This window comes from Globicephala melas, chromosome 20 (assembly GCF_963455315.2).
Source record: "Globicephala melas chromosome 20, mGloMel1.2, whole genome shotgun sequence".
Lineage (NCBI taxonomy): Eukaryota > Metazoa > Chordata > Mammalia > Artiodactyla > Delphinidae > Globicephala > Globicephala melas.
Genome location: NC_083333.1, coordinates 14,081,830 through 14,106,655, shown reverse-complemented (window position 1 = coordinate 14,106,655; position 24,826 = coordinate 14,081,830). Strand labels below are relative to the sequence as shown.

The 24,826-nt window shown below is 52.5% G+C and overlaps 1 protein-coding gene across 1 annotated transcript; it reads left to right on the top strand.

Annotated features, from left to right (window-relative positions):
- Positions 1–2,986: 2,986 nt before the first annotated feature.
- On the top strand, positions 2,987–23,423 carry LOC115855812 (myosin-3). Its single transcript, XM_030861396.2, has 39 exons — positions 2,987–3,190; positions 4,892–5,035; positions 5,479–5,635; positions 6,651–6,678; positions 7,045–7,153; positions 7,740–7,832; positions 8,510–8,573; positions 8,656–8,754; positions 9,595–9,698; positions 9,785–9,923; positions 10,544–10,662; positions 10,746–10,895; positions 11,611–11,781; positions 11,877–12,183; positions 12,290–12,360; positions 12,938–13,025; positions 13,110–13,227; positions 13,615–13,738; positions 13,827–13,963; positions 14,050–14,305; positions 14,492–14,734; positions 14,827–15,003; positions 15,113–15,258; positions 15,338–15,428; positions 15,820–16,209; positions 16,309–16,435; positions 17,508–17,626; positions 17,798–17,994; positions 18,365–18,548; positions 19,164–19,329; positions 19,617–19,741; positions 20,249–20,557; positions 20,673–20,876; positions 20,953–21,078; positions 21,953–22,123; positions 22,216–22,320; positions 22,486–22,581; positions 22,682–22,819; positions 23,336–23,423. The coding sequence occupies exons 1-39, from the start codon at positions 2,987–2,989 to the stop codon at positions 23,360–23,362; spliced, it is 5,823 nt and encodes a 1,940-aa protein (XP_030717256.1). The 3' UTR covers positions 23,363–23,423.
- The last annotated feature ends 1,403 nt before the right edge of the window (positions 23,424–24,826 follow it).

Below are 24,826 nucleotides of genomic sequence, written 5' to 3'. Positions count from 1 at the left end.
CAGGGCCCCTCGCACTGTCCCTCAGCCCCGTGGGGCTTGCTAACCCTCTGCTCCCACAGGTGACATGCACCTGCCCTGACCAGGCCTCCAAGGAGATGCCTGGCCAATGGCACAGAGACTTGGACTGAGGTCACTGGGCAGGCAGGACAGGACCTCAGGCAGACCGCTCCCCTTCAGAGCACGCATGCACCCTTTAGGAGGGTCGGGCTCTCTTCTTGGATGGGGAGGGGCTCTAGGGACGGGGGTTTCAGTCCCAGCTGGAGCAAGGAGGTGGCCTGGGGGGGTGTGACAGGCAGCAAGCCCACAGCAGGCTGCGGGGGCAAGCGAGCGGGCTCCGTACTTCCTGACTCCCCCGCTGGTGGCCACTCACCTTTCTGGCCTTCACAGAGCAGGCACTTCATAAATGTGCGCTTTGATCTAAAGTCCCCTAAATGTCAAAACGATTGAGTCACCGTTTATCCTACAAACCATTAAGGGTAAAGGCTGCATCTTCCGTTTCTTGTGTGCCTTCTTGAAGCGCTCTGCATTGGGGCCAGCATACAGTGGGTGCTTAATGTCCCTGCACCTTGGGGACCACAGTCCTGCTCCCCCTGCCCTACCCACACCTCTTCGAGTGGCCTCCGTATCCACGCCTGGTGTGGGTGCGTTGGGAGGGGCAGCTTTTATTCTCAAGTGGGAACTGCTGACACTCTTTAAAATTAATGACCAATTAACGAGGGTGCCTGCTGGCCACCCTCCCAAAGATTTGTCAGGAAAAATAGGGAAAAAACAAACAGACATAAAGTAGAAGGGGAAGAAGCTTCATTCTTCTCCGGAAGCTTCATTTTTCCAACCCTGACTTAGAAACAACCAGACTTGTTAGACAGCCCCCCCCAGTCACCCCCCGTTTCTCTGCAGGCCATGCCTTCTCCCTACCCCCCACCCAGGCCAGCAGCTGGTCTTTCCTAATCCATAGTATATCTCAATAACAACAGGTCCTTAAAGCAGCTGTTGCTGTGGATACTGTCTGGCCGGGTAGCTCCCCCATCATTAATTTACTTGTTGGTGTTACTGGCACTTAAGAAAGGATTCAGTTAATAATGATACTAATGAGATAGAAAGTTACACAGTGAAAGGAGGAGGAGGAAGAGGATCGTTGTTGTTGTTGTTTCTGGCTGAGTTTTACAATCACACCACCCTGTGTTGTGACAAAAGTCTTGCTCAAAACTCCAAGAGGATTTTAATAGTTTTGTCCTTGGCTTCCTCTCTTTTCCCACAGGACAAGACTTCTAAGTACCTGCTGCCCAGGGCTGCACACTGATGTCTGAGCCCGTGGCGCCCGCAGGATGGAGTTAGGCAGGAGCCCCAGCGAGGCTGTCCCATCACACTGAGTGAGGACACCCCGGGCCCAAGTTCAAAGGAAGGCATCTCAAACCTCCAGCTTTCCCCAATGGGAAAATGGTTGTGGATCCCGCTCATTTCTATATATACCTCTCCCTTGGCAACGACAAAAAAAAAAGTGAGGAAGGAGCTGGTCCTCAGCTTGTGGTGTCGGTCATTCTCTTTCCAAATATAGAGAAGGAATGAGCGGTGGCGTTAGCGGGGGGTATAAAAGTCCGCGGGCAGCAGCCCCTCTGTAGCTGCTCTGTGGGTGGAGGAGAGTCGCAGCACCCCTCGCTGGCTCTTTTCCGAGTGCGGCTTGGAGGACGCCACCTGGTGCGGGCCTGTCTGGCTTTGGTAAGGTTAGTTAGAGGCGGAGCTGGGCCTCGGGCCCAAAGGCCCACCCCGCTGCCTGCAGCACCGTCCTCCGGCCCGCTCTCCCCTCGACGCTCCGTGGGCCATGGCCTGCCCTTCGCCTCTCCGATCTGTGCAGAGGCCAGTGGGGTCGCCGCCTACCCTGCCCTCACCTTCCCCACCTGTGCTGCATGCCTGGCGGGTGTCCGTCGGCCAATCTGAGATTTCTCCCTGTTCACCGAAGACAGGGGGCCTGATCCCGGCTTGGAACCACTGGCTTTTTAACAGGGATTCTGTCCTTCCTGCCCAGTTCTGAATGGGAGGCACTGCAGACTGAGGAGGGTGCCGTGCTGGGCTGGTAGGAGCCAGGTTTGGGGCGGTTGGGGGCTTTTCCTACCTTCGTGGCTCACCTGTGGGTCACGTCCCATCTGCTCCTCCAGCTTGTCTCTGGGGTAAGACTCTTTCTAAGTTATTAGTCCTTTATCCTTATTTGGTTAGTTCATCAGGACCCGATTCAGAACCGACCCAGACACTCCCGTGTCCTGAGCTTGCTTTCTGCGTATTTATTGCAGGTCTGATTTCCCACGACTGCTGTTGTCCGCTGATCTCCCGTGGGTGTGACCCTCAGGTGAGGAAGCCGGTCGGGTCCCTTGGCTCAGAGGTCTCTAGGCTACCAGTTCCTCCCACCTCCGATGGCCTGGAGGGTGAGAGCCCTGTAGAGCTTAGACCAGGACAGGTTAGGCTGGAGCGGAGTGGAGAGGAGGCAGCACCTGGGGAGATGCTCTGAGTAGATGCTGATGTCAGATGCTGCTTCTGTTCTCAAAACAGAACTGAAGAAAGCAAAAGCCGGTTTCCTCCTGTGAGGAGGTAGCCACCTTGAGCCAGAAAGGTCCCCAAATTCCTCAGCTATGTGCCACTTAGCGCACTCTCTTTGAAGAATGGCGTTTATTTCTGATGGTGTTTATTTTTAAATCTTCCCTCAGCAACACCTGGGTTTTTGCAGAAGAGGAAAGTGAGTCCTGAGAACTGCACCCGCCTCTAGGGTCCCTTCGCCCGTCCAAGCCCCGGCTAATGGGGGAGCTTGGATTGCATACGCTCCGTGCCCTTTGCACAAAGTAGCTGCTCAATAAATATGTGTGCATTTGATTTTCCTGGGGGTCGATGGAGGGCAGCCTTGCTCCCGGGGCTCCGCCTTGAAGGGCTCCCTCCGGGGCAGGGCTGAAGCCTGGGGGCAGCAGGGCTCACCTGGTGGGTTTGCCTTCCAGCCGACACCATGAGCAGCGGCACCGAAATGGAAGTGTTCGGCATAGCCGCTCCCTTCCTCCGGAAGTCAGAAAAGGAGAGGATCGAGGCTCAGAACCAGCCTTTTGATGCCAAAACCTACTGCTTTGTGGTCGACTCAAAGGAAGAATACGCCAAGGGGAAAATTAAGAGTACCCAGGATGGGAAGGTCACGGTGGAAACCGAAGACAACAGGGTAAGCCCCGTCCACACCCTCTGCAGGCCGGCCAGGCCTCTGCTCCCCATGGCTGCCCAGTCTGTGCATCCGGTCCATACCCAGCCATCTCCAGACGTGGCTCTGGCACCGGAATGCCTCACCTGGCATCACCGCCTTAGCGTCCCAGGTGTCCTCGGAGGAAGCAGAGTGAACACTGGCCTCAGGTTGCACGGTGGGAGAACCACCTGGTTGTGGTTTGGCCAAAACAATCCATATTCGGGTGCTTTCGTTAATGTTTGTGTCACTCTAGGTCAGAGGGGACCAGCCCTGTGCATCCCAGGGGTGTGGAGTTGGGAGTCCAACAGTAGGAGGACCTCTGTTAGAACACTCTCCTTTGGTAGCCTAGGTTTCCCCCTAGTTCTTCTAGCAATAGCCATCTAAGGAAGTAAGGAAAGCGAGTAAAGGATCCTAGTGGACCACAAGCTCAATGTGACATAGCAGCCTTCCCATATCATGAAGGCAATGAGCAGTGTAGCCCACTACATTCTGGCCCAGGTACTGTGGGCATGCTGGGAGGAATTCTGGACTTCACTACTCTCTGGAATCTAGAGCAGAAGAATCTGGAAATGTTCTAAGAAAAGTTAAAAAAAAAAAATGGCAGGGGGGGTGGTATCCAAAAGAGAAGTGTAAAGGAAATAGCGTCATTGGGTTGGATGTGAAGGAAAAAGGCACTGAAATTGTCCTGTGATGCTTGCAAGCACTGGAGCTCCAGAGGGCAGCTCTCAGTACATTTCAGATGATGGAGTTAAGAACGGGCTTATGAAGCCACAGGGAAACACGGAAGGTAGACCTGATGAATGACAATCTAAGACGTCTAGACCCTCACAGGGAGGGCTGATGGCATGGGTGGTTTAAGTGGATCTCTACTTAAAGGCAGGTTTTCCACTGCCTTGCCCAGAGGCGGGGTGGGGAAAATGACCATCTTCAAAGGAGGTCTCAGGAAGGAGGTGAGGGCAGAGCAGGGGAGAGGAAGGTGAGCTCCACGCCCACTATGCCAGGGTCCTCCAGCCCCGCTGGGCACTGGGGCAGGGGGCTTCTCTTGAGGGGAGCACAAAGGCGCCTGCCAGTGCCTGGAACCACCGCTCTGCCTCGTGGTTCCTCCTCCTGGCTTGTAACACTCCCGCCCCAGAAAGGGAGCGGGGCTGGTTCTCTTTCACAAGCAAGGGCCAGAGGGGGTGAATAGGCAAGATGCAGGGTGGGGGCTTGACGGCTGCTTCCAGAGCGCTCAGAAGGCCGGCTGACTCTGGGCACCGGCCTCCTCTTCGGTACCTGCCTCAGGAACACCAGTGGGCCTGCCGTGTTCCCTGAGTAGACAGCAGACACCCATGAGCTGCTGGGGCTGGGTTTCGGCCCAGCCGGCATCACGGAGCTGAGAGGTTCCCGCTGGCACCCGCGCCTGCGCCATCCCCGCACCCACCCACAGAGACCCTCTTCTCATTTCTGGCATCCTTCCCTCACCTCAGGCCCATCGGAGATGGAAAAAAAACAAAAGCCGAAGTAACAGAAACAAATCCCATTCCATCACCACCACTTCAAGCCGCCCCCAGCCCTGTCTCCCTCCCTGTCAAACGGGCGTTTTCTCCAGCACCTGCTTCTTCTGATCTGGGCGTGGGAGACAGATAGCTGCAGGGCAAAACGCACAGAGAAGCCCAGGTGTGCACTGTACCTCTTCCCTTTCAGACCCTGGTGGTGAAGCCAGAGGACGTGCACGCGATGAACCCCCCCAAGTTCGACCGGATCGAGGACATGGCCATGCTGACGCACCTGAATGAACCGGCCGTGCTGTACAACCTCAAGGACCGCTACACCTCCTGGATGATCTACGTCAGTGCCCGCGTTTGCTGGGTTCCCGGGACCTCTGATGGGGTGGGGTGGGGCTGAGCTGCTTGTGGTGGGATGGGCTCTAGAAGGACTGGTGCTGACTGAGCTGCTCAGCAAAAGAGGGGGAATGAAAAGAAGAAAGGGCGACAAGAGTGATGCAGGATGAGAAGGTGAGAGATGAACGGGGCAGGAGGAGAGCAGCTGGAAGGAGGGGCGGGGGCAGGCGAGGTGGGTCCGAGGCTGGGGTCCTGGCGCCGGCACCCACCAGCGGTGGGAGGTCCGTTACAACCCTCTTGAGTCTCAGCTGCCTCACCTATAAAGAGAAGTCGTATCTTGCCTCCTTTACAAGTTTCTCGTAAAGAAAAGTGAAATAACAAAAAGAAGATTTTATGTGTACAGGCACACACCCGTGTATACATACATATATACTTTTTACGCTCCCCCAGACCTACTCGGGCCTCTTCTGTGTCACTGTCAACCCTTACAAGTGGCTGCCGGTGTACAACCCCGAGGTGGTGGAGGGCTACCGGGGCAAAAAGCGCCAGGAGGCCCCGCCCCACATCTTCTCCATCTCTGACAATGCGTATCAGTTCATGCTCACAGGTAGGTTTCCAAGGAGGAAGCCTGGAGGCGGGGGGAGGGCTCAGGGAAGCTGCCATGCGATCCTGCACCCGCCCCGTCCAGTGTGCAGCCTCCATACAAAGGACAGGAGGGTAGAGGTGCTTAAAAAAGACGAAAGAGGCCACAGATTTTAGGGGCTTGCAGGCCCTGGTGAGAAGTTTGGATTTAGTGCAAGCATGGGTTACCGCATACGAAACTGACATTTCTGTGGGCCCAAAACAAAGACTGACAATTTCATATGGTTCAGCATAATACAGTGAGAAGCCCGTGGCTGGTTGTAAGCGGGGGCTTAACCTCTCCGGGCCTCATTCTCAAAGAGGAGTCTCTTCAAGCTCCCACCTAGGACTAAACAGGATGGTAGTGGGAAAGTGAACTGTGCAGTGAACTCTGACTGCTGGCGACATGGCGGAAAACTGGGAAGCTCTTTTTATTACAATTTTTTTTCTTGGACTATAGTTGATTTACAGTGTTGTGTTAGTTTCTGGTGTACAGCAAAGTGATTCAGTTATATATATATATATATATATATATATTCTTTTTCAGATTCTTTTCCACTATGGTTTATTATAGGATACTGAATATAGCTCCCTGTGCTATACAGTAGGACCTTGTTGTTTATTTTATATACAGTCGTTTGCATCTGCTAATCCCAAACTCATTTATCCCTCCCCCACCCCCTTTCCCCTTTGGTAACCATAGGTTTGTTTTCTACCTATGTGAGTCTGTTTCTGTTTTATACATAAGTTCATTTGTATCACATAATCACACATAGGTGGTATCATATGACATTTGTCTTTCTCTGTCTGACTTCTCACTTAGTATGATAATCTCTAGGTCCATCCGTGTTGCTGCAAATTACACTTCATTCTTTTGTATGGCTGAGTACTATTCCAGAGTGCCCACACCTTCTTTATCCATTCCTCTGTCAATGGACATTTAGGTTGAGGAAGCTCTTTTTATATTGCTCTCAACTCTATTTTATCTTTCCCTTTGGCAGATCGTGAAAACCAGTCTATTCTGATCACGTAAGTATCCAAGGTGTAGAGTGTTTTCATAGCTGTGGCCTTTTGTCCCCAGTGCAGAAGAGGAAGATGCCACTTGCTCTGTTTTGTTAATGAGAAAGTACCGAGAACAAAGTCTGTGATGCAATTATGTGGGGCTGGGCGTTGGGGAGAGATGGGCAGGAAGGCCTGTGAGGCCTCAGGAAGCTGGAGCTCCCCATCCAGCCCGCTCAGCCGTGCCGGTCTCCCCCGGGGCCCCTGCCTCTCCGAGTGGTCTCACATTTGTTGGGAAGTGTGTGTCTGCTGTGGCTCGGGTGACATCTTAGGGGGCCAATTTACACTCACGGAACTTGTTTCTCTGTCTCTCTCTCTTTCGACTGCTCTGAATAGCGGAGAATCCGGGGCAGGAAAGACTGTGAACACCAAAAGGGTCATCCAGTACTTTGCAACAATTGCAGCGACTGGAGACCTCGCCAAGAAGAAGGACTCCAAAATGAGGGTATGGAGAGGAGAAAGGCTTGTTCTGCTTCCACTGCCAACCTTTGTCTTAACTTCAGAACGAGGGGGCACGGGGAGGCGACACCCCACCTCCACAAGGAAGGGAGAGCAGGCCAGGATCTAAAGTCTCGCAGGACAGCCAGTTCTCCTAGACGACCCAGCATGTGGTTGATGTTACAGGACCAGCTCCTGTGATTGCCTAGAAAACAAGCTTCTAAGGCTCCACTGAAAAAAGTCAGTTTGGGAGCAGCTCACATACACCAGAATCACACACACCAACTGGAGAGAACTGTAGTGTCTACTTGCCTTTCAAAACAAATATAACAGTATGAAATGAACACCGATGACCTAGCTACCTGGAGAATCAAGGAGCTGAAGGGTTAAGTGAGGAGGTTTAGGTCAAGACACCCAGCTTGAGCCAAATCTAAGAATGGCAAGCGTGAGGCGTGCTGATGCTTTGGCTGGGCCCCAGGTTGGAAAGCAAGGCAGGGAGGGTCTGGCGACCCGGGGCTGCAGGAGCAAAGGCAGCAGGCGCTGCGGAGCTCACTGTCGCGTGCGGCTCTTCCTGCCCCGACCCCCTGCTCCAGGGGACTCTGGAAGACCAGATCATCAGCGCCAACCCGCTGCTGGAGGCCTTCGGGAACGCCAAGACCGTGAGGAACGACAACTCGTCCCGCTTTGTGAGTTTGCACCGGCTCAAGCTGGGAGCTCCTCTGAGGCCCGCAAGTAGGCGAGGGCCCTGCTTCCAAGAGGCTGCAGTCCTGGGGGTGGACCGCGAAAGGAGGAAACCAATCAACAAGACAGTCTGGGACAAGGATTCTTTGGTAGACAGTGCAGTAAAGAGGGCGTGTGGTAGTGTAACTGTGAGCCAGGTCTCCTTTAGACAGGGCTGGCAGGGAAGCCCAAGATCCACAGGATGAGGACAGGGGACTGGCGGGGTCAAGGGACCTCAGAGGGGCTGCAGCGAGGCAGGCAGCATGAGGGGAGGTGGGGAGGGATGGTAGGGAGGGACCTGGAGCCTCGGAGTCTCTAGGCCAGGAGAAGGGGTTTGGGTTTCATTCAGGAAGCTACTGAGGGATCCTTTAAGAGGGAAGTGATATGGTGTGATTCGCATCTTGAACACAATCTCTCTTACTTTGTTGACCGTCTTGGGGGTGGGAGGGTAGGGGAGTGGCGTTTGGAGGCAGTGTGGAACAAGGGGATGGAGAAGGGAGACGCAGCCAACCGGAAAGAGGAGAGGGAGAGGAGGACATGCTTCACTTCAAATTACTGGGGAATAAGGTTCCCGTTCACATTACCCAGGAGATGGGTAGGAACACCTGGAGTCACGGTACACCTGGTCTCCCTTCCCCCACAGGGCAAGTTCATCCGAATCCATTTTGGTACCACGGGCAAGCTGGCCTCTGCAGATATTGAAACGTGTAAGTAGATCCCTGGGATCAGATGATGTCTCGGGACATCAGGGGAGCAGTTTGGAAAACAGTCCTGTGTTTGTGTTCCTAGATCTGCTGGAAAAATCAAGAGTAACCTTCCAGCTGAAGGCTGAGAGGAGCTACCACATCTTCTACCAGATTCTTTCCAACAAGAAGCCCGAGCTCATAGGTGAGGACGTCCCCAGAGGGGTTGGTCTGAGGCATTTCGGCTTTTGGGTGAGTGGACCAAAGAGAGTTGTGTGTATGCACAGGTGACTCGGCAGCCAGCAGAGGAAGCTTGCTTTAGAAATGGGATGCGGCTGTTTTGACAGTGACGTGCCAATTTGAAAAACGCAATCCAATGGACAGTAAAAGGCTGAGGCACATGGTTTATTCAGCTCTGGTTTATAGAAACTGGCCGAATGACCAAGCATGTAGTGGTCCTCTAGCGCCCCCTTGTGTTCTAGCACAGAAACCAACATTTCACCAAATGCTATGAGGCCAACGCAAAATCAGATGAACAACCAGCTGGTGGATGTCCACCCTGCCCTTTGTCCCGCACCTAACAGGGGCCTCGTGCCCTTCTTTGCTCCCTGGCTGTGTCTGCTCAGCCTTCTGGCCCAAGCCTGGAAATAGGCTGCAGCTTTTCAACAGGTTTTGGAAAAGACTGATTCTACCAAATGATCTGTTCTTCCCTCCCCGTGGCTCTGTCCTGGCCCACACTTGGCCAGTTTTCCCGATTAACCTTTCCCCACCGACATGGATCTGCGCCCTTTGCACGCAAAGCAAGAGAATTTCAATATTCTCTCTGTGGTTCTTACCCTACATGGCCTGGGCGGGCTGCAGAGTCTTCCCTGGACTTTATATTCAGCCACAGCCTGAGTATCGAGAGACTGTTTAAGAGATTTCTAACTCTACCCTCAGCCTGGGCCCCAGCAGCAAAAGTCTCAGCTGAGGACACAAGCTGAAAGCCCCTAGTGGATGTTTTCTCTGCATCCATGTGACCTCCTCTAAATGGTCATCGTTGCAGAGCTGCTGCTTATTACAACCAACCCTTATGACTACCCGTTCATCAGCCAGGGTGAGATCCTGGTGGGCAGCATTGACGATGCGGAGGAGCTGCTGGCTACGGATGTAAGCAGACGGGGGGGAGGGGTGGGTGCGGGGCTGCTCCTCCAACACTGGGGTCAACCGGCTGACGTGCTGTCCTCCGATGCCAGAGCGCCATTGACATCCTGGGCTTCACCCCGGAGGAGAAATGTGGACTCTACAAGCTGACAGGCGCCGTGATGCACTACGGGAACATGAAGTTCAAGCAGAAGCAGCGGGAGGAGCAGGCAGAGCCAGACGGCACTGAAGGTACCACGTCACTGCGGCGGCCGCGCGCCAGGGCCAGGGGGCGTCCAGCTGAGGTCGCTCGGGGCCTCTTTTTTTTTTTTTTGCGGTACACGGGCCTCTCACTGTTGTGGCCTCTCCCGTTGCGGAGCACAGGCTCCGAATGCACAGGCCCAGCCACTCCGCGGCATGTGGGATCTTCCTGGACCGGGGCATGAACCCAAGTCCCCTGCATCGGCAGGCGGACTCTCAACCACTGCGCCACCAGGGAAGCTCCTCAGGGCCTCTTTTGAAAGCGCTTACTACTCCTCCTGCCTAGAGAGGCGAACCTCTTCAGGGCTCAGATGCCTACAGGCACGGTTACTGCCCCGTCTGCTGAATCACTAGAATGGTCCTGCTTCAGATACAGTAAGGAGTGACCAGGGTTTTCTGGAACCCAGTGCCGCCTTTTCATAAAATCTATCATATTCTCTGAGTGACTCAGCTCCCACCGGCCACAGGTAAGCAGTTTAGAGACACGGAATGTAAACACATGAAGATGGGCTGAGCCGAGCATGGAAACATCCGGATGACTTTCAGAGTGGTTCTTCCGCTTTGCCAAGCATCAGGGGTTTCCCTTGTAATCAGCCTTCTTTTCCTGCCAGTGGCTGACAAGACAGCCTATCTGATGGGCCTGAACTCTTCGGACCTCCTGAAAGCTTTGTGCTTCCCCAGAGTGAAAGTTGGGAACGAGTATGTTACCAAGGGCCAGACTGTGGACCAGGTAAGTGGCTGCCGCAGGCTGGGAAAGGACGCAGCACCCGACGGCCGCTGCCTCCAGACTCACCGGCCGGCCCCTCTGCACAGGTGCACCATGCCGTGAACGCCCTCTCCAAGTCCGTCTACGAGAAGCTGTTCCTGTGGATGGTCACCCGCATCAACCAGCAGCTGGACACCAAACTGCCCAGACAGCACTTCATTGGCGTCCTGGACATCGCGGGCTTTGAGATCTTTGAGGTTTGTGTTATACTCGTTTGGCTTTGTGCTGGGGGCTGGTTTTCGTGATCCTATAGGCAAGATGTCAAGGCAGCCCACACGTCATCCAGCATCACATCTTGGAGGAAAACGAGACGGAGGGTGGATCAGGTAGAAGAGAACGTGGAAGGGTTTGTATTATTTTAAGAGGGAGGAAGGCTTGTGTCAAGTGGAATTTTAAAGACATCCTCAAATGGATAAAAGAAAACAAAAAATCAAATGCAATTACTGACAATAGGGAGAGCCAGAAACAGAGAAGAAGTTGACAATAAGCCAACCATGCGATGTTTTACATAAATATCCTACTGGCTCTGGGTTAGAAGCACGTAGCCATTCATCGAAGCATATGTTTGATGTCTGCCAGGTATAAGACTTGCAGGTGAAAAAAAGTTGAGCTTGTAGTTTGTAGAGGACAACGAGAAGTACGTAAGGCACACAGAAGACCAACTACAGCTAAGGCAGGCCGTGGCCAGCGCCCAGGAGAGGCCCCGACCGTGGACTCAGGAGAAGCATCTTCCAGCTGGAAATCAGAGAAGACTCCAAGGACGTGTGGTCTCCGCTGAGCCCAAGAGTGTGCCCATTCCTGAAAGCATAAACGAGCTGGCGAGAGCCCAAGACCATGAGGAGGAAGGCTGATGCGTGTTTGGTTTTGAAAGAAGTCTAACTTTTCAATGTGAACCTTATGTTTTGGTGTTAGTACAACAGCCTGGAGCAGCTGTGCATCAACTTCACCAACGAGAAGCTGCAGCAGTTCTTCAACCACCACATGTTCGTGCTGGAGCAGGAGGAGTACAAGAAGGAGGGCATCGAGTGGGAGTTCATCGACTTCGGGATGGACCTGGCCGCCTGCATTGAGCTCATCGAGAAGGTACCTGCTGTGTGCACTCAGCAGCCGCCCCTCGCCGACCTGCTGCTTGACACTGCAGCTCATACCCGCCCCGTATGCACTCTGCCTTGGTCCAGCCGATGGGCATCTTCTCCATCCTGGAAGAGGAGTGCATGTTCCCCAAGGCCACAGACACCTCCTTCAAGAACAAGCTGTATGACCAGCACCTGGGCAAGTCGAGCAACTTCCAGAAGCCCAAGGCGGTCAAGGGCAGGGCCGAGGCCCACTTCTCGCTGATCCACTATGCGGGCACCGTGGACTACAGCGTCTCGGGCTGGCTGGAGAAGAACAAGGACCCCCTGAACGAGACGGTGGTCGGCCTGTACCAGAAGTCCTCCAACAGGCTCCTGGCACACCTCTACGCCACCTTCGCCACGGCAGACGGTAACAGACTCCACGGGGTGCCTTGGACCCGCACTTTTTCACTCCACCAGCCCACGGGGCTGGAGCGGCTCTGCTAGCAGCACACGCCGTCTTTTCTTTCTTTCAGCTGACGGTGGGAAGAAGAAAGCTGCCAAGAAAAAGGGCTCTTCCTTCCAGACCGTCTCTGCCCTTTTCAGGGTAAGAAAGATACAGATTTATTTGCTTGTAATTGGTTTAAGTCATCTCAAAACGAGCAACGCAGAGATGCTAAACTTGACTCACTCAAGAACAGTGATGTGGCCTTAATCTGGTTACTGTCACTTAGGGAGGGTGAGTGGCAGTATGATGATATACAGATGAGGTCTAATAAATGGAGGACCAGAACTGAACTATCCCTTTAAATGACATCAGCTGCGTGTGCCGGCCGGCCTGGGAGGCAAGTCCTCAGTACAGACTTTCCGACTTGCCTGAAGGACACAGGCAGTAGCATGTCCGGTGCCCAGTGGAGCTGGATACTCCTCTTGAGTTGCTTTCAGAGGCATTTTGTACTTGGTTAGTCTCTGGTGGTTCACTGTGAAGCAAAAGTCTGTTATATCAGTTATTTGCCTACACTTCTAGCCAAAAGATTATTAAAAGAAAAAGTTAAATAATACCTTTATTCCTTAGAATTTATGATAAATTTAAAATACATACCTTACTTTTTTGTTACAATGTATCTCCGTGTCTGTAAAAGCCTATAGTAGGCTCACTATCAAACTTAATCCTTTTCTTTTAGGAAAACCTGAACAAGCTGATGTCAAATTTAAGAACAACCCACCCTCACTTTGTGCGCTGTATAATTCCCAACGAAACCAAAACCCCAGGTAAGACACCCGCTGGCTCTGAAGGTGGCACTCAGGTTTTAGGAGGTTCTGTGTGAAGCTGATATTTGTTGCTTCTCTTCTCAGGGGCCATGGAGCACAGCCTTGTCCTGCACCAGCTGCGCTGTAATGGTGTCCTGGAAGGTATCCGCATCTGCAGGAAGGGGTTCCCAAACAGGATTCTCTATGGGGATTTTAAACAAAGGTGTGTGATAAAAATGTTCTATTTGCTTCTTGAGAAGATGTGTAAATGCTGGAACTTGAGAGGGAGGAATAGTGGTATGAAAAGACCCGTTTCAAAAGAACAGCTATGGACTCCACGTAGAATGATTAACCTACCACTCGGCCAAGGTATACAGTTTCTCCCACATTTTCTCAGGAGCTTATCTGATATACAACACGTCAGAAAAACACCTGGCCTAAGAGTCAGTAGGCCTAGATTCTAGGCCACTATCTGGCCTGTGACCAAGAGCAAGCTTCCTTCTCTCTCTGGACCTTGGCCTTCTTGCCTCTTGGAAGAGAGACCTGAACTGGTTTCCAAAGTTCACGTCTTTGCTAATGGTCTACGATGTTTCTGTGTCCACAACGGCAGATACCGAGTGCTGAATGCCAGCGCCATCCCTGAGGGGCAGTTCATCGACAGCAAGAAGGCGTGTGAAAAGCTGCTGGCATCCATCGACATTGATCACACTCAGTACAAGTTTGGACACACCAAGGTACTGCATCAGCTCTGACAGATGTTGGCGGGTGGTCCCCGTTAGACTTCTCCGGAAAACTGACTCAAGTCATCCTTCTCCCCTCAAGGTGTTCTTCAAGGCTGGCTTGCTGGGAACCCTGGAGGAAATGCGGGATGACCGCCTGGCCAAGCTGATCACCCGGACGCAAGCTGTGTGCAGAGGGTTCCTCATGCGCGTGGAATTCCAGAAGATGGTGCAGAGAAGGTCGAGCGGGGTCTGTGCTCAGACCTGAGCTCTTCGGGAGAAGTGGGGAGTCTCTCTTAGAAAAACACTGATGTTTTGTTTTTTAGGGAGTCCATCTTCTGCATCCAGTACAACATCCGAGCCTTCATGAACGTCAAGCACTGGCCCTGGATGAAACTCTTCTTCAAGATCAAGCCCCTTCTCAAGAGCGCAGAAACTGAGAAGGAGATGGCCACCATGAAGGAAGAGTTCCAGAAAACTAAAGATGAACTCGCCAAGTCAGAAGCCAAAAGGAAGGAATTGGAGGAAAAACTGGTGACTCTAGTACAAGAGAAGAATGACCTGCAGCTCCAAGTACAAGCTGTAGGTGTTTAGGAATTTTTTTAAAACTTTCCTTCTAGATTTGATTATTTAAGAAAACGACTTCTGGTGGGAGTTTTGCTTTTTAGTTGCAATTCTTCGTAAAGGACTTCATATATAACAAAATACTGGAATGTCACAAATCTTTTAACCATTAAAGGAAATGATGTATTTTTTTCTTTTTTTAAGGAAAGTGAAAACTTGTTGGATGCAGAGGAAAGATGTGATCAACTGATCAAAGCCAAGTTCCAGCTGGAGGCAAAGATCAAGGAGGTGACTGAGAGAGCTGAGGATGAGGAAGAGATCAATGCTGAGCTGACGGCCAAGAAGAGGAAACTGGAGGACGAATGTTCGGAACTGAAGAAAGACATAGATGACCTTGAGCTGACACTGGCCAAGGTTGAGAAGGAGAAACATGCCACAGAGAACAAGGTGGTACACTCTCTGTGGGCCCTTCCAGCTTGATGTGGTCAATGCAAACCTGACTTGATCTCTTCTTATAATTGCCTGTGGCTTCTTCTTAGGTTAAAAACCTTACTGAGGAACTCGCTGGTTTGGATGAAACCATTGCAAAGTTAACCAGGGAGAAGAAAGCCCTCCAAGAGGCCCACCAGCAGACCCTGGATGACCTCCAGGCTGAAGAAGACAAAGTCAATTCCTTGAGCAAAATCAAGAGTAAACTGGAACAGCAGGTGGATGACGTGAGTAAAGGATGCTAGTCGGGAGGCCTGGGCCTCAGGGTGGGAAGAGCCCCCGAGAACCCTCTGGTGCAAAGCATTTGTTCTCAAAAGGAAACGGTGCCTTTTGCAGCTGGAAAGCTCCCTAGAACAAGAAAAGAAGCTTCGTGTAGACCTGGAAAGGAACAAAAGGAAGCTTGAGGGAGACCTGAAGCTTGCCCACGAGTCCATATTGGATCTGGAGAATGACAAGCAACAGCTGGATGAAAGGCTCAAGAAGTGCGGCCCGAAACCACCGAGTTCAGCTTTCCAATTCCCGGGTATTTGGTCTTCACACGTTCTGCATTTCCCTTCACAGGAAGGATTTCGAGTACAGTCAGCTGCAAAGCAAAGTAGAAGATGAGCAGACTCTGGGCCTGCAGTTTCAGAAGAAAATCAAAGAACTACAGGTAGGAGGCGTTTGGGACTTTTCTTTCACACGTGGTCACGTACAGTGGGTGGGGGGTGTCTATTGCACGTCATTAGAGCAAAGCGGGCAGGACCGTGGGTCTCCTTTCTGCTAGGCTGACACAGTAGTGATGAACAGTTTTTCCGTAACTGCTGACAAAGCACATAATTGAAGTATTTCAAGTCCACGTGCAGTTGGAATGGACTATATCCTGGGTGGCCGCTGCAGGGGTAATGCCTGTGTCGAGGCAGGAAAAACTCGTGTCAGAGGAAATTTGCAGCATTGGTATCGTTCGCGGAGCAGTCCGAGAGCGGTTTGTCTAATGGGAGGGGAAACTAGCCTGGTGTTAACACTGGAAGTCAGGAGTGTCGTGGGGCGGCCTGCCCTCACAGGCCCGCATCGAGGAGCTGGAGGAGGAGATCGAGGCAGAGCGGGCCTCCCGCGCCAAAGCTGAGAAGCAGCGCTCGGACCTCTCCCGGGAGCTGGAGGAGATCAGCGAGCGGCTGGAGGAGGCGGGCGGCGTCACATCCACCCAGATAGAGCTCAACAAGAAGCGGGAGGCCGAGTTCCTGAAGCTGCGCCGGGACCTGGAGGAGGCCACCCTGCAGCACGAGGCCACGGCGGCCACGCTGAGGAAGAAGCACGCGGACAGTGTGGCCGAGCTGGGGGAGCAGATTGACAACCTGCAGAGGGTCAAGCAGAAGCTGGAGAAGGAGAAGAGTGAGTTCAAGCTGGAGCTCGACGACCTCGGCAGCAACGTGGAGAGCGTGTCCAAGTCCAAGGTGCGGGGTGGGGGGGTGCCTCGTCCTCAGGTGAGGGGGACCCTGCGTCCTTCCCACCTGATCGCTGACTCAGCTTCCTCCCCCTTCTCAACCCTGCAGGCGAATCTGGAGAAAATCTGCCGCACTCTGGAGGATCAGTTAAGCGAGGCCAGGGGCAAGAACGAGGAATGTCAGAGGAGCCTGAGCGAACTGACCGCACAGAAGGCACGTCTGCAGACGGAGGCCGGTGAGCGCCGGGAAACGGCGGGGGCGGTGCCTCCTGGACACCCACAGAGGGCAACTGGTCAGAACGAAAGGCAGGGTTTGTTTGGGGGAGGATTTCTAGGGAAGCAGATTTTCAGGAGAGAGGCAATCAGAATAACCCACGAAAGCGCCATTTAGAATGTCCCAAAGGAGGAGAGCACTGAAAGTTCAGTAAGAAGGAGAGAGACATGGACTGGAATGAGGAGGGACCCAAAACACCACCTGCTTCAAGCGCTTTCAAAATTAATGTAACCCTGCCTCAAAAAGAACCTAGAGGGCAGAAGTGGGATAGGAACCAAGTCCCATGGCTTTTCTACTTCTCGCTGCACATTAATGCAGATTCGTTGTCTGCAATGGAGCATTTTAAACAGTAAAGAAAGAAACACGGCCAATTTGTATAGGCTCTTGGTGTGTGATAAAAATACAGGGGAACATTATCCGGGACTTCCACCTAGAAAACGTGGCTCCCCCCGCGCTGGTCCTCTAGCCCATCATCACAGGTGAACCAGTCCTTTGTAGCAGCTCGACCGAGACAGTGACAAAAAGAAGTTCAGGGGCCACTTCTGCCATGATCTTGGGAGTTCACCCCTGGAGTCCGAAGGCCTCTCCCCCACCTTCTTTTTCTCCTGCCTCTACGTAAGCATATAAACCAGAACCACCGTAGCCACCCAAAAATCCAGCTTCAAACTACTGAAGCTAGAAGTCCTAAGGAACGCAGCGAAGAGATGCAGTATTTCCCCCAGTGATAAATCAGCAAGCTGCTGGAAGCGCCAGCCACTGAAAGGTCTGATGGGAGTGTTTAGGTGGTGAGGTTTTGGTTTACAATTCTTCTTAAGTTTTATGGACAAAAGTTACTCCACGCTTCTGGAATTTTACAACAGTATCTCACCAGGGTGTGCTTTCAGTTTCCTCTTCACGGACACATCCCTTCACCCCCAAGAAAGGACCACACCTTGTAATTTACTCTCTCCCCAGATCTCAGCACAGTGCCTTACATACAGTAGGAACCTGGTGAGTGAGTGAATGAAGTGAAAGTATTTCCCTTCTGGACGCAGGTGAGCTGAGTCGTCAACTGGAAGAAAAGGAGAGCATAGTATCGCAGCTTTCCAGAAGCAAGCAAGCATTTACCCAGCAAGTAGAAGAGCTCAAGAGGCAGTTGGAGGAAGAGAGCAAGGTACGTCCGCAGAGGGAGTGCTCCCCGACCTAGCCTTCCAGTACCACCTGCAGAAACAAAAGGCAGCTCTACTCATAGGTGATGACAGCGGGAGCACACTTGGATTGCATCACGCACACGGCACTAAAATGGTCATCCACTGGGGCCTCTCCTCTGTCCTGACTTTTGCAGGCCAAGAGCGCCCTGGCCCACGCCCTGCAGTCCTCCCGCCACGACTGTGACCTGCTGCGGGAACAGTATGAGGAGGAGCAGGAAGCCAAGGCTGAGATGCAGAGGGCGCTGTCCAAGGCCAACAGTGAGGTGGCCCAGTGGAGGACCAAATACGAGACGGACGCCATCCAGCGCACGGAGGAGCTGGAGGAGGCCAAGTACACAACCCTATCTGTCTTCAGAAGAAACAGAACTCCTAGATGATCAAGTGACAGAAGGCACCGACTTTAGAACTACTCGCGAGTGAATTTGTTACGATGTTTCCCCACCTTCTATGTCTTTTAAGGCAGTTCTCTGCCAGTAGAGGGAGCCGGTGTTAGCACATTTCATTGAGACAAACGACTTTGACCTTGGTTAGAGAAAAGGCAGGTTATTGGTCACTGGTTTTTAGCAGACAGGAAGTTCTCCTGGGCTTATGAAAGGAAATCGGCGTTTGAATCACATAAATTAGTGATTCCAACTTGGTGAATAGTGATGTTCAGGAGGATTGAAACTTAAAGCATCTGCTTCTCTTTCACATTCTTCAAGGAAAAAGCTCGCTCAGCGCCTTCAGGATTCCGAGGAGCAGGTTGAGGCGGTGAACGCTAAGTGCGCTTCCCTGGAGAAGACCAGGCAGAGGCTGCAAGCAGAGGTGGAGGACCTGATGGGCGATGTGGACAGAGCCAACTCCCTGGCTGCCGCTCTGGACAAGAAGCAGAGGAACTTTGACAAGGTGTGGGGTGAGCTCCATGCCAGCTGAGCACCGTGACACAGGGGTACCTGGTGGTACCTGACTGCCCCAGTAGCAGTGTGACCTCAGGCAAGCCCCTGAAACAGAACGGGAGTGGGATGCGGGGGGGGGGGGGGTCCCTTTCAAACACTGTCAGTGGAAACAAGCCACCGCCTCCAGTGCTGTCCAGTCCCGAGCGTTTTTGTACCCCCACACGGCTGGTCTGTCTGGGGGGCTGATGTGGGAATCCAACTCGGGTCCCACTGCGAGGCTTTGTGACAGCGTCCCCTTCAGTATGACAGGTAAGGTTGCTTTGAAACAAAGTTTTAATGAAATACTTAGAAGTACAGGGCCGTTTTCATATTGGGAAAGGGCAGTTCGGCCCAGCTAATTCCTTCTCAAAGGATCCACTTGCTTTTCATCGAGGGCAGTTGTTACTGACCAGTGACTGATCTGGAAATCTTGGTTAGCCAGCAGTCAGGAACAAGGGGCTAGGCAAGCGACATGGCAGAGGCGGCCCCAGCTCCCAGACTGCTCCCCCTCGCGGGCGTACTTAGATAGAAACTAGCTGAGAGGCGCTCGTCAACAGAGGTGCCGCCTTCCTCCCCGGTGCTGCAGGTGCTCGCTGAATGGAAAACCAAGTGTGAGGAGAGCCAGGCAGAGCTGGAGGCATCTCTGAAGGAATCCCGCTCCCTGAGTACTGAGCTCTTCAAACTGAAAAATGCCTATGAAGAAGCCTTAGATCAACTTGAAACTGTGAAACGGGAAAATAAGAATTTAGAGCGTAAGCAATTTGTCTGAAATCCTGCTTCATGCTATTGCCAGAGCGTGGGGCTGGAGGTCCGTGACTGCAGGACCCAAACCCCTACACGAGAATCCGTTACTGCACACACAGGGAGTGTTCAGATCCGAGGGGTTGTTTCTGAGTCTCTCTATATACAGTATCTTATCTCTAGGAAACAGCATCCTTAGAACTATGATAAACTAGTTAAAAGCATTCGGTTGGTGCTTACTCTGCCTGGAAAACTGCACGGAGAACGTTCCGAGGCAACCAAACCTCTTTCTTTGCAGAGGAGATAGCCGATCTCACAGAACAAATTGCCGAAAACGGTAAAACCATCCATGAACTGGAGAAATCAAGAAAGCAGATCGAGCTGGAAAAGGCTGATATCCAGCTGGCCCTCGAGGAAGCAGAGGTGAGCAGAACGCCGGCGAGGCACTGGCCTGGAACAGAGACTATGATGGTGGGGCTCCAGCTTGGGAGGCCAGGCGGCCCCGATCTGGGTCTGTAAAGTCACAGTCCTAACGCCGGCCCCTTTCCTATCAACTTGCATGAACTAATACCTGTGAATACCTGTGAATTATCTTGAACTTACTGGAGAAAATCATGATGTTAAAATAGGTCTAAAAATGAGATTTTACAAAAATCTTAGATGAATTCAAAATATCTATAAAGTGCCTTAAGCGCCTAAGAAATGTGATGATTTAAATGTTATTGTTTGATAGTATAATAAAAACAAAGTGCAATGAAACATCTTATTTCTGCACTGAAGGTAAGTTAGGGATTTTTTAAAAAAGAGTTTTGAATATTGCAGAGTTAGAATTACAAACATTCTATTGGAGGTTTTTTTGCCCCAAAGAGTAGCGTAGCAGGCTCTCTCCCATCACTGGTACCATTTCTGTCTTGTTCTTGTTCTTCAAAGGCCGCTCTTGAGCATGAAGAGGCCAAGATCCTCCGAATCCAGCTGGAACTCTCACAAGTGAAATCAGAAATCGATAGAAAGGTGGCCGAGAAAGACGAAGAGATCGAGCAGCTGAAGAGGAACTACCAGAGAGCAGTAGAGACGATGCAGAGCGCCCTGGACGCCGAGGTGCGGAGCCGGAACGAGGCCATCAGGATCAAGAAGAAGATGGAGGGGGACCTGAACGAAATCGAGATCCAGCTGAGCCACGCCAACCGCCAGGCCGCAGAGACCCTCAAACACCTCCGGAGCGTCCAGGGGCAGCTGAAGGTTTGCGCACTCCCGGTGGGAAACCTCTCCCATTCTCAGACACGCCAGCTCTCGCCTGGGCTCATGGTCCTCAGGCCTCAACTTCAGCCGGACGTTTCTGTTACTGTCTGGCCAGGATACCCAACTCCACCTGGATGATGCTCTCCGGGGCCAGGAGGACCTGAAGGAGCAGCTGGCGATCGTGGAGCGCAGAGCCAACCTGCTGCAGGCCGAGATCGAGGAGCTGCGGGCCACCCTGGAGCAGACGGAGAGGAGCAGGAAGACAGCGGAGCAGGAGCTCCTGGACACCAGCGAGCGCGTCCAGCTCCTGCACACCCAGGTGGGGGAGGGGAGGGGGGCGGTGCGGGGCCCCTGCGCTCGGGCGCGCCTGGCTAAACCCCCTCCTCCCGTCCCAGAACACCAGTCTCATCCACACCAAGAAGAAGCTGGAGACAGACCTCCTGCAGCTCCAGAGCGAGGTGGAGGATGCCAGCAGGGACGCGAGGAGCGCTGAAGAGAAAGCGAAGAAGGCCATCACGGACGTGAGGCTCCTCCCTGCCCTGCGTGGCTGCCAGGATTGCATTTCATCCAAGCCCCCTTCCTCTCCAACCCATTAGACAGGGTGGGGCCTTCCCAGGGCACATGTGGTGTGAGTTCTGCTCCAGAAGCACTCCCCACCTCCCCGGACAGTCAGTATGTCTCCTCCCGCACGTTTAAATAGTGGACATGAGAAATAAGGGAGTGTGGATAAAAAAAGACCAGAAGGAATTATATTCCTTTCTTATGCCCTTGGAGAGGTATGCTCTTCTTTCCTTCAACGTATGACTGATTCCGAATATAAAAATGAGACCCTCAAACGTCAGGATCCCACCAAATGTCACCTTACAGGAAGCTGGCTTCCCTCCCACAGGCACCCAGCCTTCCTGCTCCAGAGGCCTTGGTTCTGGGCTCGTGGCCCCCACAGCGCCACCTGCTGCTCGATGGAGGGCACAACCTCGTGACGATTCCTCCCTGCTTGCTCAGGCACCCCCAGTTCCCTAGAGGCCTTCCCTTAGCCCCATTACCCCACACCCGTGATGCTAGGTTATGAACTCAGAATTCTCTAAGTCACGGGTTGGTGATAATGGTGATAAGGAAAGAAGGAATCTCCTTGGAGCTAGGGAGGTCCCAAGGAGGCCAGTTTAAGAAAGGGAAGAAACTATTTCCCATCCAGCCCTTGAAGGTTTCACGTCTTAGTTTATGCTACATGCCTGGTGCAGCTCTTCTCAGATCCCATGGTGGAACAGTGGGCTCAGTCATCCCGTTACCTATTGTCCTTTGTCATCAGCATGGCTCTGGTCCTCCGGGTACCCAGATTTCAACAGCTCCAAGCACTTGACCTTGGTCTGCATCTGAGTGGGATGATGTGCTTTTCAGGCGGCCATGATGGCTGAGGAGCTGAAGAAGGAGCAGGACACCAGCGCCCACCTGGAGCGGATGAAGAAGAACCTGGAGCAGACGGTGAAGGACCTGCAGCACCGCCTGGACGAGGCTGAGCAGCTGGCCCTGAAGGGCGGGAAGAAGCAGATCCAGAAGCTGGAGGCGCGGGTACTTGCAGGACAGGCCCCAGCCTACACAGAGCTTTCTGGCCTCTCCCGTTCGTACTCCAGCCCCAGACTAATTTACACACGTTCCCCCAGATCCGAGAGCTGGAGTTTGAGCTTGAAGGGGAGCAGAAGAAGAACACCGAGTCTGTCAAGGGCCTGAGGAAGTATGAGCGGCGGGTCAAGGAGTTAACTTACCAGGCAAGTGGAAAGAAACCCCACGGGCATTTCCTCTGTGAAGTGCGAACACCATCCCGGGTCCTCTCTCCAGAAAACAGGGAGAAATCCTTTAGCCCCAGAGAGAACTGGGACCTCTTGCATCCCTGCCGGCCCCTGGCTAAGTCTGTCCCATGTTCTCTCTTTCAGTGCGAAGAGGACAGGAAGAACGTGGTGAGATTACAGGATCTGGTGGACAAACTTCAAGTGAAGGTCAAGTCCTACAAGAGGCAGGCCGAGGAGGCTGTAAGTCCACAGGACCCCAGCACAGCGCCTGGCCTGTTTCCCCCTGCGAGCCCCAGAGAGGCGCTCGCTGATCGTACCCGCCCCGGCTCTTTGCTTTTAGGATGAACAAGCCAACGCTCATCTCACCAAGTTCCGGAAAGCTCAGCATGAGCTGGAGGAGGCTGAAGAACGGGCCGATATTGCCGAATCTCAAGTCAATAAGCTCCGCGCGAAGACCAGAGACTTCACCTCCAGCCGAGTAGGTGGCCCTGCGGCACTGGGTGGGGAGGGCGACGCAGCGGGAGGTGCGGCCCCCCCGGGGAGGAACGCGCCGTGATGGACGGGACCTTGGAGAACCTTCGACTTTAGAACTGGTCAGTCTCGGGCTCAGGAAAGGAAAGGATTTGCTTAAAGCCACGTAGCTGGCGTAGAGCCCGGCTAAACCCCGGTCTGTGAGTCCCAGTAGAACACCGTCCTGAAAAGCAGCGAGCGGTTCCTGCGTGGGCTCGGGCGCCCTCTGCCGGCCGCCCACCGTCTCTGCGCCCACTGTAGGTGTAGGTTCCTAGATCCCTGGGCTATTCTGAGGACCAGGCTCTCAGGCTGTGGGGTGACTGCCGCCACGTCTGCACTCGTGTATCCGCCTGCGATCCTAGGAATATCCCGTGTCCCGCTGAAACAGACAAGCAAGCAACCCCAGATGCTCGCTGGGAGGGGGCGCGGCCGGAAATGCGGCTCTGCCATCTGACAGAACTCAAGATGCCCACTTTCTCCCCAGATGGTGGTCCATGAGAGCGAAGAGTGAGTGATCCTACGCTGGAACAGGACAGAAAATATGCGAAATATGTATTTTCATGGTTCCTGACCCTTAATTTCCATGTGATTGCTTTTCACATGCAATAAATTTTGCTTTGTTTTCAATTTGGGGCTGTGTCATTGTATTTGTTTTCTCTTCCCGGTGTGGAAATGGTTCGTTGGTGGTATTTATGCCCAATGTTGAAATCTCGGTATGCAGATGACTCAATAAAGTCATTTGGCCTATTTTCAGGTGCATGTATGTGGGGACAGGGAGAGACTGCTTTTGGTTTAAATTTGAGATTAGGGCAGAAATAAAAAGTACTCCTAGGTTAACCACTGCTTTGGTGGGAGGAGGGGGAGATTGTCCAAAGAGTCATCTCCCAACTATGACAAGGGGGACACACGAAGGTTTGGTTCAGGAAAGCCCCGTCTCAAGTTGAATAGGGTTTTAAGGCAGAGGCCAGAGTCCCCCTACATCTTCTCAGAGAACTACCCTGGAATCTAACAAAAGTTTGTCAGGCAGCTCCCCACAGTGCCGTGCTAACTAACTACTAGGAATACACAAATGAGTAAAACAGCATCTGGTCCCTCCAAGAACTCGCGGTAAATCTACCACTGAGGTGCTGGGAGAGCTGGACAGCTACATGTAAAAGAGTGAGATTAGAACACTCCCTAACACCATACACACAAATAATAAAATAAACGGATTACAGGCCTAAATGTAAGGCCAGACACTATAGAACTCTTAGAGGAAAACACAGGCAGAACACTCCATGACCTAAATCACAGCAAGATGCTTTTTGACCCACCTCCTAGAGAAACGGAAATAAAAACAAAATAAACAAATGGGACCTAATGAAACTTCAAAGCTTTTGCACAACAAAGGAAACCATAAGCAAGACGAAAAGACAACCCTCAGAATGGGAAAAAAATATTTGCAAATGAAGCAACTGACAAAGGATTAATCTCCAAAATATACAAGCAGCTCATGCAGCTCAGTATTAAAAAAAAAAACCCGGGCTCCCCTGGTGGCACAGTGGTTGAGAGTCCGCCTGCCGATGCAGGGGACGCGGGTTCGTGCCCTGGTCCGGGAAGATCCCACATGCCGCAGAGCGGCTGGGCCCGCGCGTCCGGAGCCTGTGCTCTGCAACGGGAGAGGCCACAACAGTGAGAGTCCCGTGTATCGCAAAAAACAAAACAAAACAAAAAAACAACCCAATCCAAAAATGGGCAGAAGCTCTAAAGAGACGTTTCTCCAAAGAAGATATACAGATTGCCAACAAACACATGAAAGGATGCTCAACATCACTAATCATTAGAGAAATGCAAATCAAAACTACGATGAGGTATCACCTCACACCAGTTAGAATGGCCATCATCAAAAAATCTACAAACAATAAATGCTGGAGAGGGTGTGGAGAAAAGGGAACCTTCTTGCACTGTTGGTGGGAGTGTAAATTCATACAGCCAC